Source organism: Schistocerca cancellata, chromosome 2, assembly GCF_023864275.1.
Source record: "Schistocerca cancellata isolate TAMUIC-IGC-003103 chromosome 2, iqSchCanc2.1, whole genome shotgun sequence".
Taxonomy (NCBI): Eukaryota; Metazoa; Arthropoda; class Insecta; order Orthoptera; family Acrididae; genus Schistocerca; species Schistocerca cancellata.
Genome location: NC_064627.1, coordinates 909,571,577 through 909,586,012, shown reverse-complemented (window position 1 = coordinate 909,586,012; position 14,436 = coordinate 909,571,577). Strand labels below are relative to the sequence as shown.

At 43.1% G+C, this 14,436-nt stretch overlaps 1 protein-coding gene across 1 annotated transcript in view; it reads left to right on the top strand.

The window, feature by feature from the left end:
• LOC126162843 (DNA polymerase alpha catalytic subunit) overlaps window positions 1-14,436 on the top strand; it is a 244,379-nt gene that overhangs the window by 56,743 nt on the left and 173,200 nt on the right. Inside the window, exons 11-12 of the mRNA XM_049919607.1 lie at window positions 12,233-12,424; window positions 14,144-14,320. Of these exons, the coding sequence (XP_049775564.1) occupies window positions 12,233-12,424; window positions 14,144-14,320 (369 nt within the window). The remainder of the gene's footprint in view (window positions 1-12,232; window positions 12,425-14,143; window positions 14,321-14,436) is intronic.

Below are 14,436 nucleotides of genomic sequence, written 5' to 3'. Positions count from 1 at the left end.
AAGTGTAGAGCTGCTACCTGAGCTTGAACTGTCATTACATGTGACATGTTTGATTAAAATTTATCAACTCAATGTCAGTTGACAAGCAGCCGGAATGCAGAAACTGCGCAGCCCATATGGAGCCCCATGGAAAGGACATTCATAATTGTTTTTGAAAAGTGGGAGGAACAAATGCAGAAGTCTGTGGACTCAAATGATGCTTACTTTGAGGGTAATTGCCACCTGAACTGATGTTGTAAGTACACTACTCTAATTTGTGCCACCAGTCTTGTTTCATTTGTCGGATGCTCTAGAGAACATTTCTCAACAGAGCTTGAGACTATCTCCGTAGTAAAATGCCTTGTATTGCCACTGAACTGACTGAGTAGTGTAAAACATGTTAAAGCATAAAGACCTGTTTAAAAAGTGCCTTGACAAACAGGAACTTAATAATGTGAGCAGTCATGTTCCTTTTGTGTTGAGGTGACATCTCATGATGATGCTTAATTTATTTTGTGTGGTAAACTGATTCTGAATTGAACTGTCACAAAAAATTAAATCATTGTGTAACTTTGTGCTTGTGTGGTTGTTAAAATGTAAAAGCAATAATGCATCCGTTATCGAACTTCGATAAGGACATCAATGTTGTGCCGCAATATAAAACATTTCTGTGGTCTCAGTGACACTTCATGTTCCATATACCATCATAAATCATCTTTTTACTGGTCTGTGTAGGTAGGAAGGGAGGGCATATGAAACTGGATGTCTTTCAGCTGAAAGGGATGTGACATTTTGGGAAAGTTGTTTCGTAATGTATACATAGAACATGTTCATGAACTGATTTAAGTATTCCTCTTCAATTGGTATGCTAACTACATTCACTCTAATTCCTACCAAAACCTCCAAATTAGAAGATGTCTCATTGCCTGTTCCGTACAGATAGCATGCTTTCTGCAAATTTGTACTGATTAAAATTCTGGGCTATTATGCCATGGCTGGTTGAATTTCTTGATGAAAGCCAACCTTTCATATTCGTCCATTAGGGAACTCTTTACCCCATGGTGAAAGAATGGTACATTTCTTCTTCCGCATCAGTATCCAGGTGCCATTTAGTTTCAGACGAGGCTTTTGATAGAAATTGTGTAGGTGTTTAGTAATCTCAGGGGCTCTCTGTATCGCTTTTCATAGTGTTCACATACAGCCGCCAGTACCGTAAATCTTATTGAATCAGATCCCTTGGTCTCCTGGCTGCAAAGCATGTCCCGTAACAGCTTATCAGTCTGTTTCTCTGTTTCTACAGTTGCTTTTGTGTTCTAAGTCATTTTTTGGCAGTTCTTATAGTAGTACGCAAGTACACCTCCCCCCAGGGGACTCACCATTTTTTGGTGAGTTCATACTTGGCTACCATGGGGCCCCAGCTTTTGCAGCACCTTCTCCTTTTCCATGTGTCTTGTCTCTCCTCCTGCTGTTCTTTCTCCCCTCCCATGGGGAATATGTCTGGGATGTTTCTGGGAATGTGTTCTGCATTTTCAGTAACTGACATTAGAACAGTCTAACCATTGTTTTTGTCCCTTTTTTCTTTCTTTGTTCATCTTCTCCTGTTCTTTCTCCGCTTCAGCATTGAGGTTCCTCATTTTCTTCTTCCTGCCTCTGTGCTTCTGAAGGCAGGCCCATGCGTTTGATGCATGACAGGTGGCTGGGTAACACATAATTCCCAGCCCCGGGCTGACAGGTAGGTAGGCTATAGGGCAGGCCCATGGAGGGGTGCTTGCCTGAGCTGTTATCTCCCTAAATTGGCAATTGGTCCGCTTGTCAGGAGTTCAGGAGGTGTGACCTGAAGCAAAAACGATAACCTAAGAAGGGTGGCCCCCCTCTGTGGGGCCCCTCAGTTGGAAGGAGCATGCCATCGGAACCACTGGCAATCCTGGAGGATTTTTTCGTAATGAGCTAATCACCATCTCAGTCTACATCTACTAAATGTAAATGGAATGAGGCTAAAGATTCCAAGAATATCCCAGTTGCCCTCGGTTCCTCGTGGTATCGTACTGAAAAGGTCAGTCCTTTGCCACAGTTAATCTGCTTATTATTCAGAAAGGTGTTGAAGGAATTGCAGGCCCTGTGAAATAATGATCTCGTTTAGATGATGGCACTTTGCCTTTGGAGTCCAGTTGTGATTTTCAAGTCCAGCAACAGCTTGCAGCTTTGCTCCACCATGACTGTTTGTCTGTGTTGGGACCCATTGAATGCAGTATTCTTCACATGGTGTTATTTACACAAGACTGCTCAATGGTCTGACGAGGGAAAAATCCAAACTAACCTCCCTTACCAGGGCGTTGCTTTAGTCCATCAGCTAATGAAAAAGATTGATGCAATCTTAGCGCCTACAGTATTTTTTTTTCTCATGTTTGACACTGTAGTGCTTCCATCAAAGATCAAAGGAGGCTATGAAGTCATCACAGTCTGACCGTACATTCCAAACCCAATGTACTGCCACCAGTATCAGTGTTATGACGACACTTGCATGTCCTGTTGAAACTTGGCCAAATGAGTTAGTTGTGATAGGTATGCTCACGAGGGGGATTGCCTGCCTTCTCCTCCCCACAGTATAAATTGCAATAGTGGCTGTGCAGCCTCATCCCGAGAATCTTTCATGTATCTCAATGAGTGGGCTGTCCAGGTGAAGGAAAAAGTGTCTTACCCTGTCGTTTGCAAGTTGTTGGCTGATCGAAAGCCCTGCATTTTACAATCTGACACATACAGTACTGTTCTTGCTATGCCTCGCTCCACAAAGGAGATGCCTACCCAGACTTGGGACATCAAATTCAGCACTGCAGTTGTAAAATCACAGAGTATCACGGTAGCATCCCTGTCTTCTTCTCCTCCAGCTGTGCAACAAGCCAACAGATCTTTGCCTCCAGTGGCAAATCCACCTGCTACACAATTGACAGGCCAGAAAAAAACAGAAGGAGTACTCCTACGAAGACTTTTTAGATCCCTCTAGCCAACAAACATCTGACTCTTCATCTGCCAATTGCAAAGGCTCTAAGAAATCAAGCAAAGGAAATGGTCTTCTCCTTTCCCAACTTAGAAATGCTCTTCAAGCGTGGCACTGCGTGATCCCCTCACCTGGCTGACCTCCATTTTGCCGGTGCACATCGCCTACCATTTTCCTGCATTGGATTCCGCAGGCTCACGCAGTGAGAATACCGATGCTTCTGTAGATCTTCTAGCCTCTGCGCTCTGTGGCAATGAGTCTTCGAAGGCTGACACTTGGCAGCTGCTGACATTACTACCCTTCCTTTGTTTCCTCCTCCCCAATTGCCTTATGACACCTCTCAAATGGTATGTTTGTGGCATTAGATCCAATAAGGGGAAATTATGGCTGGTAGTGGAATTGCAGTGTCCACTTGTTATCTGCCTCCAAGAAACAAATTTGTGCCCTATTGACCGCTTTGACATCTCATATTTCCTTCTGGTCTACTTTGACCCCTACCCTCCAGGATGGCATTCCATCTCGTGGTGGAGTCATGCTGCTGATCAGGGATGATGTTCATAGCTAATCCATCTCATTTAACATGCAAGTGCAAGCTATTGCCGTCCGCATTATCCTTCCTCACTTCACCCACTACGTCAGTCCATCATTCAGTGTTGCCAGGGCAGACTTCTCCCAGCTTAGAGATCAACCCCCTCACCCCTATGCTGCTCGGTGACTTTAACGTCCACCATCCCCTTTGGGGCTCTTTGAGGACCTATCCAAGAGGTATCTTCTTAGCTGACCTTCTCAGTCAACTCAACCCCATTTGTCGTAACACTGGAACACCCACATTCCTATTTGGACCTCTCATTCTGCACTGCCCAGCTTGCCTGTCATTTCTAGAGTGGTCCGTTCTCTCTCTCTCTCTCTCTCTCTCTCTCTCTCTCTCTCTCTCTCTCTCTCTCTCTCTCTGTCTTGAGTGACAATTTCCTGTGTGATACACATTTGCTGACCCCACCTATGTGCATACCCAATTGGCAGTTTTCTAAGACTGACTGGAGATTTTATTCCTCGCTGGTGACCTTTGGCGAACATCATTTCCCCAGTCATGATGACCAGGTAGGATACCTCACAAACGTTATCCTTGCTACCGCAGAATGTTTCATACCTCGCACTTTATCTTTACTGCACTGTGTCCAAGTCCCATAGGAGACTGGGGCTTGCCACGATGCGAATCACGTGAGGGGATGTGTTGTCCACATTTTTAATCGTCTCCCTATGATGGGAAACTGTATTTGTTATAAACAGTTGAGTGCACAGTGTCTTTGTGATAACAAAAAAAAAAGTTAGATTTCGTTTACTAGTTCTGTCAACAGTTCCATTCCCTCTCTTCCATTGTGTGGGGCAACCCCTGTCAGCTCTCGGGGACCAAGGTCCATTCCCCGATTTCCGGCCTGACCATAGCAGATGATGTCATTGTGGACTCTGTAAATTCTCCAACATCTTGGGCCACAATTTTGCTGAGATTTCAAGCTCCACCCGCTATCACTCTGCCTTCCTCCCTCGCAGATGAGTGAAGGAGGCTCGGATACTACCCTTCTCTCGGAATCGCAAATGCTACAGTGCTGCCTTTACTATGAAGGAACTAGATCATGCTCTCAGTTCATCCCGATCTTCCATTTCAGGGCCAGACAATGTTCACATTCAGATGTTGCAGAACCTTTCTCTTACAGCAAGCACTTTGTCCTTGATATGTACAATCACTTTTGGACAGATGGTATGTTTCCCAGACTGGTGTGAAGCAACTGTCGTACCCGTACCTAAGCCCAGCCAGGAAAATGTCTTCCTTCTAGCTACTGCGCCATTTTTTTCACTAGCTGTGTTTGCAAGGTGATGGAACATATGATTTATAGCCGGTTGGTATGGTGGCTAGAACCTCTGTCTACTAACCACTGCCCAGTGTGGATTTCGAGCATGCTGTTCTACACTCCTGGAAATTGAAATAAGAACACCGTGAATTCATTGTCCCAGGAAGGGGAAACTTTATTGACACATTCCTGGGGTCAGATACATCACATGATCACACTGACAGAACCACAGGCACATAGACACAGGCAACAGAGCATGCACAATGTCGGCACTAGTACAGTGTATATCCACCTTTCGCAGCAATGCAGGCTGCTATTCTCCCATGGAGACGATCGTAGAGATGCTGGATGTAGTCCTGTGGAACGGCTTGCCATGCCATTTCCACCTGGCGCCTCAGTTGGACCAGCGTTCGTGCTGGACGTGCAGACCGCGTGAGACGACGCTTCATCCAGTCCCAAACATGCTCAATGGGGGACAGATCCGGAGATCTTGCTGGCCAGGGTAGTTGACTTACACCTTCTAGAGCACGTTGGGTGGCACGGGATACATGTGGACGTGCGTTGTCCTGTTGGAACAGCATGTTCCCTTGCCGGTCTAGGAATGGTAGAACGATGGGTTCGATGACGGTTTGGATGTACCGTGCACTATTCAGTGTCCCCTCGACGATCACCAGTGGTGTACGGCCAGTGTAGGAGATCGCTCCCCACACCATGACGCCGGGTGTTGGCCCTGTGTGCCTCGGTCATATGCAGTCCTGATTGTGGTGCTCACCTGCACGGCGCCAAACACGCATACGACCATCATTGGCACCAAGGCAGAAGCGACTCTCATCGCTGAAGACGACACGTCTCCATTCGTCCCTCCATTCACGCCTGTCGCGACACCACTGGAGGCGGGCTGCACGATGTTGGGGCGTGAGCGGAAGACGGCCTAACGGTGTGCGGGACCGTAGCCCAGCTTCATGGAGACGGTTGAGAATGGTCCTCGCTGATACCCCAGGAGCAACAGTGTCCCTAATTTGCTGGGAAGTGGCGGTGCGGTCCCCTACGGCACTGCGTAGGATCCTACGGTCTTGGCGTGCATCCGTGCGTCGCTGCGGTCTGGTCCCAGGTCGACGGGTACGTGCACCTTCCACCGACCACTGGCGACAACATCGATGTACTGTGGAGACCTCACGCCCCACGTGTTGAGCAATTCGGCGGTACGTCCACCCGGCCTCCCGCATGCCCACTATACGCCCTCGCTCAAAGTCCGTCAACTGCACATACGGTTCACGACCACGCTGTCGCGGCATGCTACCAGTGTTAAAGACTGCGATGGAGCTCCGTATGCCACGGCAAACTGGCTGACACTGACGGCGGCGGTGCACAAATGCTGCGCAGCTAGCGCCATTCGACGGCCAACACCGCGGTTCCTGGTGTGTCCGCTGTGCCGTGCGTGTGATCATTGCTTGTACAGCCCTCTCGCAGTGTCCGGATCAAGTATGGTGGGTCTGACACACCGGTGTCAATGTGTTCTTTTTTCCATTTCCAGGAGTGTACAATTGACCACCTCATCACTTTGTCAACTCATATCATGAATAGTTTCCTGCGGAAATACCAGAATGAGGTCGTGTTTTTTGATTTCTAGAAAGCCTATGACACCTGCTGGAAGACTGGTATCCTTCGTACTCTATGTAGGTGAGGTTTCCCAGGCCACGTGCCTCGTTTCATTCAGGAATTTTTAAAAGACTGAGTTTTCAACGTACGTATGTATTCAGCCTTGTTAGACAGCAAGAAAGGGTGTCTCAAGGCTCTGTCCTGAGCGTCATCCTCTTTGCTATAGCCATTAGCCTGTTATGGCCTGTCTCCTGCCAGACATCTCCAGCTCTCTTTTCATAGGCAACTTTGTTATCTGTTGCAGTTCTCCATGGACTTGTGTACTTGAACAGCGTCTTCAGTGATGGGCCGATCATTTGTGTACTGACAATGGCTTTTCCACTGACAAAACAGTTTGTATGAATTTCTGGCCGGGTCAATCAGTTTTTTCTTCCATCTTTACATCTTGGGCCTGTTGCTCTTCCCTTCACTGAAACTGTGAAATTACTGGGGCTCATGTTTGATAGAAAACCTTGTTGGTCCTCTCGCATGTCTTACCTGGCTGCATGCTGTACCCAGTCTCTGTGTCTCCTGCATGTTTTAAGCAGTACTTCCTGGGGAGCGAAACGGATCACCCTCCTCTGTTTGTAATGATCACTTGTCTGTTCAAATCTAGGCTATGGGGTGTTTTGTTTGTGCATCTGCACGTCCATCTTGTGCTGTCTTAATACAATCCACCATTGTGGAATCCGTTTGGCTACTATCACCTTTTACATTATTCCCATGATAGTCTCTATGCAGAGGCTACAAAAATACCGCTGTTGTACTGGCATGATGTTCTCCTCAGTGGATATGCGTGCTGTTTTGTCTGCTATGCCTGCCCACCCGTCCTATGCCTCATTTTTCGATGACTCCTTTGACCTCCAGTATGGGGCTCATCCTTCTTCTGTTTTCTCCTGGAGTTCGCTTTTGGTTATTGCTCCAGTGGCCTAACTTCAAGCTACCTGCCACATTCCCGATGGAAACACTTCATAACCGTGGCTTTCTTTGGCGGCAAATGTTCGTCTTGGACTTTATTCACTTCCTAGGGAAACTAGTCTGCATTCGATCTATTTCTGTAAGTTTCTCGACCTTCCCATTGAACTTAGCGATAGTACCTTTGTGTACGCTGATTGCTCGAAGGCTGACAGTGGTGTCGTGTGTGTTTCCATCATTGGTGCAGACCATTTTCGGTCTCAGTTTCTAGAACACTGCTTAGTATTTACGGCAAACATCTGGCAACACAGGTTTTTTAATTGTCATATGCCCCGGTTCTCTCAATGCTCTTCAGAGCCTCTGTGTGCTGTATCCAGTCCATCCCTTAGTGCAATGGGTCCAAGAAAACTTCAATTTTCTCGCCGTTGAGGAAACCACTGTGATGTTGTCGGTACCTGGTCACTTCAGTTTTATGGGAAATGAGGCTGCTGCCAAGGCTGCAGTCCTCCTACCTTGGTGCACTAGCACTTCCTTCCTTTCAGATGGTCTCTTTGTTGTTGTCTGTAGGCACATGGCATCACCTGTGGTCTTCTCTTCACGGGAACAAACTCTGCGAAATTAAACCTTTTCCAGTGGCTTGGCCGACCTCATCTCAGCCTTGTCGCTGCGAGGAGATCAGTTTAGCTAGATTTCATACTGGGCGTTGTCGTTTTAACCGTTGCCATTTGGTAAGTGGTGGTCTCCTGCTGCCTTGTGTTCATTGTCATCAACCTTTGACTGTTTGTCACTTGCTGACCGAATGCCCTTTTTTTTAACTACTTAAGTTCTCAGGTATGTTTGCCATCTGAGTTGCTGGGTGTTTTAGAGAACGACACGTGGGCTGTCAACCATGTTTTAATTTTTATCCATCTTAGCAGTATGGCAAAAGGACATTTAATCTTTGATTCGGGAATTCCACTGTCTCTACAGCATATTTCGTGGATCTTCCTCCATGAGGGAGTCCTTGTTCTTTGCTTACTTTCCTTCCATCAGTTTGACTTAACATATAGTCTTTTGGCTTAATGTATAGTTGCTTTTAAGTTCTTTTACTTATTGGTGATCTAAGGTTGTGATGTGGGTGCTTATGACCTTAGTTGGTGTTTTGTTTCATCTAGATATTTTGTGTGCAGCCACTAACATCTTAAATGAATGACAGGAAAACCCTTGATTTTGCAGGCACCTGTACATCACCGAGATCTTTTTGTGACTGTCTTCACGTCACTTTTATCTCAGTGGGAAAATATCAATTCTTCAGGAGCACATTGGTGTGGTACTCCAGTTCCATGTTGAGCATCTCCGGTTCATAGATGTTCTTTGTTATATTTGTGTACATTTTTATAATATCTCACTTTTGTTGTTGGTGGTAATATGAACCCGATGTAGGTAATGTTCCTAGCGTGTGGGTCTTTGATATACCATGTAGCCCAAGCCAGCATCTTCAAGGAAGTGTTATCTGCTGTGTACTTCCACTTTTGTAGTGAATTGTATCATTGGTTTTTCTCGCTGAGATATTAATAAAAATGACCTAATTCACCTCTTTCATGTCTCCACAACACAAACATATCATCAGTGTAATAGTTCTTTGTTGGCAGTTCTTAACGTCTGTTTTTTTGAATTTTTCCATTAAAAAAAATGCTATCACTAGGCTTAAGGGGCTCCCCATAGCCATACCATTCACCTGTTTGTGTAAGTGCATTTGAAGCACATGACAGTGAGACAATTTGGCAAGTAGTTCTGCAACATTGAGAGAAGGTGTCCTTTGCGGACAACAAGACATTCATTTGACTATGGCATAATAATGAAATATTGTAATGAGTGTAACATTTCCAGGCATGAAAGTTTACTTGTTACTGTTTATTTACCTTTGTGACAATCACTTCAATTGCCCAGCTACTTATGCATTTTTCCACAGCAGTATGATTTTGTAAGTGTTCAAGGTGCATTTAGTATGGCATTAACTTGAATAGATGGAGTTAAGGCCAGAATTTAAATGTGATAATCTTCATGTGAGCTCAAATTATGTAGCCCAATGTTCAGTTGTTAGAGACCTTCTTTTCCACATCTCTAGGTTTTTCACCTTTTTCGTGACAGTCTCATGAGGTTCAAACAAACATGTCATCATTTGTGTTTCCCTTCTTTGTATATATTCAAAAATCCTGTTAGACCTATTTGTTATGTGTCTCACCGACTTAAGCAATATTCTGGGATGGGTCAGGCCAGTATTTTATAAGCAGTCTTCTTTGTAGACCAATTATTTTCTCATTATCCTGCCAGTGAACTGTAGTCTATCACCTGCTTTATCTTTACACTAAAGCTAACGAAATCAACCCATTTCATAGTATTTCCTTCCAGTGCCCAATGTCCAGCCACTGCTGGGTTGGGACTGGTATAGTACTAATCCAGCATCTGCATATAGGCTATTATTATGATAGGGTCACCACACCAAGGGAATTTGAAAGCTGCTGCCAGCTCCCCCCCCCCCCCCCCCCCCCCCCCCCCCCTCCCAGGAAGAAGTCAGTGTACCCCTTCTGTGTGCTTCTAGTGTATCCCACATGGTCAAATGTGACATAGTTTTCCAAAATGTTTGCACATTGTTTAACTGAGATTGGTATGTCCCTAGACGAATGTGCTTGGCTGTATGGAAGGGTCAGTCGTTTCCTATCATCATAAGTTGTTACACACAGATATGTCCGCCCCCGGTAGCTGAATGGTCAGTGTGATGAATTGTCAATCCTCTGGGCCTTGGTTTGATTCCCAGCTGGGCTGGGGATTTTTCTCCGCCCAGGGACTGGGTGTTCTGCTGTCATCATCATCATCATCATCATCATCATCATCATCATCCTCCTATCATCTTCATCGACTGCAAGTTGCCGAAGTGGTGTCAAATTGAGAGACTGGCACCCGGCGAATGGTCTGCCCGGCAGGGGGCCCTAGCCATACGATTAAATAAATTTACAAATATGAGTTGACTTGTTTCAGTTGTGGTTTGTTGATATTGTAGTCATCAGATACTATGTTTTTGAATTATGTAAAGTGCCCAGCTTTACATATCTGAACATATAAATCAAATTGCCGATCTTTGCACCACTTTGACTTCATTTGAAGATTTGACTGAATATTCATGCAGCTTTCTTCAGGTAGTAATTCATTGTAGATAACTGTATACTTCAGTAGATATGAGGGTCGTATTAATATTGTCTGACAGATCAGTAATATGCAACACACTTCTCTGGGGCACACGTGAAGCTACTTCTACATCTATAGATGAATCCCCATCCAATATAACATTGTCCATCCTCACTAGCAAGAAATCCTCAGTCCAGTCACAAATTTCAACTGATACCACTTTGCAAACTGAAATCCAATTATAATGAAATTCCTAATATTTTAAAATTAGTTCCATTAAATTACTGATAAAGAAAAATATCAGTAATTCACAATCAGTGGGCAGGTCATAGCATCTGGTTAATAAGTTCGAACTCATGCCAATTTCCACATGGGACAGGATGTCATAGAAAACTTTGCCTTGAGGTCCTAGTGTAAAAATTGATTATATTGTGTTGTTTATAAAAGAGCTGAATTTTGTACAGTTAAAGTTGTGTCTAGTTATGGATAGCAAAAGAAACAAATTCAGCAGAGGCTGACAGTTACTTGTTATGCTGAAGACAATTGGAATGTTAAACTCTTTGACATAGCAAAGGAATATAATTTGGTGCCATCTCCTTTGTGCAATACATACTGAAAAGTAAACAGGCATTCGCAAATGTTGAAAATCATTATACTTCCGAATTGAAAAGAGAGAACATTTGTGCTTCATTGTGTAAAGAACACCTACACACCTTCCAATTTAATGCTCAGTTATCCAAACAAGTCAAAATCTGAACAGTTATTTAACTGGAACTGTGTAGGCTACATTCAGTTGTCCTGCCAGGTCTCTTAATTCTGTTATTCCTGAGGATAAAGTGACAATGGGGAACAGAGAAAGTAGATCTGTAGTTTACTATGCGGCAGCAGCTATGTTGCTTCTTTAATTCTTTCAAAAAAGAAAAGTGAATCAAAAATTATTTATTTGCTTCACTCCATGACAAGTTGTGTCATGCCTCAGAAAGTTTCAGAGATTGAGGGACGCAATATTGTGGTATTAAGAAACATTTGCCTTAGCTTATCTGGACACTCTACATGTTTCTTAAAACACTTCAACCCCGTTGCTTCCTTATTGGACATAACATTTTCTAGCAGGACAATTATCCAATCCATATGACCAGAATCATGATCTTCTGTATTGAGGAGTATGACTATGAATTGGATAGTGTCCTGATCACCTGATTTACACAATACCAATGGTATCAATTGCCTGTTAAGAGTTGAAAAACCACCCTCTTGTAAACTTTTGAAATGTGGTACCTACTGATGGAAACTGGCAACCTCTGCCTCTACATGTATCAAAACTAACAGAATTCATGAAATAACTTAGTAGCAAATTGTGCCTAGTTTCAAGTCAGAGATAGCCAAACATACTATTAGGTAAGTAGCAGTGGCTGATTTAACGAAAATCTGTGATTTCCTAATTGTAAACGGTCCTTCTAAAATGATTTCTTCCATATTTGGTGCTCGACAAAACCATGTGCTATATATCCTAGTAAAATGTACATTTGGTTGCTTGCAGATGTTCACAGTGAATTAGTCTATGTCTTTAATGTACAGGATGTAATTTATCTTGTGCTATACATACGTAAAAGAAAACCTCCTACTCAGTGACATTGTATGGTCCAATTGTCTAAACGATTTTTAGAATAATACTTGTGTTTTGAATATGCAGCGGTGGGACCTTGAAGGAAATGTCAGCACAGGGCAAGAAGTAAAATTTCCAGATGTTTATGAGGAATTTAACAAGAAAATAGCAGAGAAGAACAAGATTCTGCAGTTTAAATGCCGGAAGGTTGAACGTTCATACTGTTTCAGTGAGCCAGGGGTCCCATTGGTGTCAGAATATTTGGAGGTGAAATATCCTGTAAGTAATTTATGTATTTTGTAACTTTTAATTTACTGTATTTATAATTTCTTAATTAATTTAGTTTTTTACACAGGTTTTATTGTAATTATGTTAATATCGATTAAAGGACAGACATATTTTTTATAATTCAGAGTAATATCTCTAACAAATTGAGAAGTATTTCATTATACAGTGAATGATTTTTAATGATCTCTGTATAGGTCATTGATACACAAGTTGAATCAGAAACTGAACTGAGACCTAATTTCTAGATCTGGCAGTGTAACTTATACTCGTCGACCAGTTGGATACCTTTTGTCTTCAATTTCCATTTTTGTCGTTTTCTTGACACACATTGGGGGAAATAGAACTGTGTGAAATGATGATCCCAAATTGATTCTTGTTTGAAATCTGTTAACTTAACTATCCCCTATACATTTTATTATACACGGGTTTAGGGGTATAAGTGCAGATATTTCTGTTGATAACTGAGAACGTTGTACTGAACAACGTTGCATTATTATTTACTTCATTTGCAGACTAATAGTTACAGCTATTACGAGTAGTATGTTTTTAGGGGCAGCCTGATTCTGCTCCAGCATGAATGGGCAACCTGACACCATTGGTACCTGCTGGGATTATATGTGGATGCTCGGACCTTCATAATCTCAGTGGTCAAATGTGCTCCTGTCATGTGATTACTGTTTGTGTACTAATATTCTTGTTGTCACTCTGTGACCCAGTAAACCTAACAGTTAGTTATTTAAGACTTTGTGTTTCCTTGTGTCCCTAGTTAGAACAACTTGATGGTAGGAAGATTGTCTGCTACTGTAGAATTACCAATGACAGAGAGCAATGTTTATGCAAAGAAGCACTGTGATGCAACTGACACGTCTCCATGTATGACAGCTGATTAACTGAGTCAAGGCTGCGTGGGGTAGCCGCGTGGTCTGAGGTGTCTTGCCACAGAGTGCATGTCTGCACCTATCAACAGGTTCGAGTCCTCCCTCGGGCATGGGTGTGTGTGTGTGTGTGTGTGTGTGTGTGTGTGTGTTGTCCTTAGCATAAATTAGTTTAATTTAGAGTAAGTAGTATGTAAGCTTAGGGACTGATGACCTCAGCAGTTTGGTCCCATAGAACTTACCACCAAACTGATAAAACCATTGTACTAAAAGCATCTCCTTTGCCAGCTGGAAAGGACAGTGGTTTTGTATTACTGATTTCAGTAAGATCAGTATACGAAAGAACAGTGCAGTCAAAGATCAGCAAGTCTGTCTTCCAAGAGGATGTTGCTAGCACTTCGATGTCATATGGTGAATCTAAGAAAGAATCAGAAAATTTGGAGAGTAGATTATTGGTAGCTTCTAATTAAGATAAAATGTTCTGTTGGACTAATATTTCTTTGTGAGTGGAATAGTTCCTCTTTTAAAGACCAAGAGTGAGTGGCAGTACTCTTTATCCATCTGTAGATGAAATTCAGGAAATTGCATGATGATCAGTAAATGTAGACATTGTGTGAGGCATTATTTGGGGCAGTGGCGGGGTAATTTTTGGAATGGAACTAATCTGAGGATAACATCAGTTTCTCTGTATTGTTTGTTCTTATTTATGAAAAATATCTTATTTGGCGGAAGAAACACTTAAATACAAAGCTGGATTATTGCTTTATTTTTATTGTTTGCAAATTGTATATATGCAGTATAACGACAAACTAATTTAGTGGAAGGGAATTTTCAGGCCCAGTATCCACCGCTGCCATCTGATCTGAAAGGTGAAACATTTAGCCATGTATTTGGTACTCGTACATCATCGCTGGAACTGCTATTACTAGACAGAAAGATACGAGGACCATGTTGGTTGGATATCCACGAACCACAACCTGTAGCAAACCCAATTAGTTGGTGCAAAATAGAGGTTTGGGAATAAAAATTGTTTTCTTTAATTTGTTAATAGCAAGTATGAATTGCCTTTCAAGGCATGTATGTGCTCACACCCAATTACTAAAATATGCTGGGTTGGTTTACATTTTG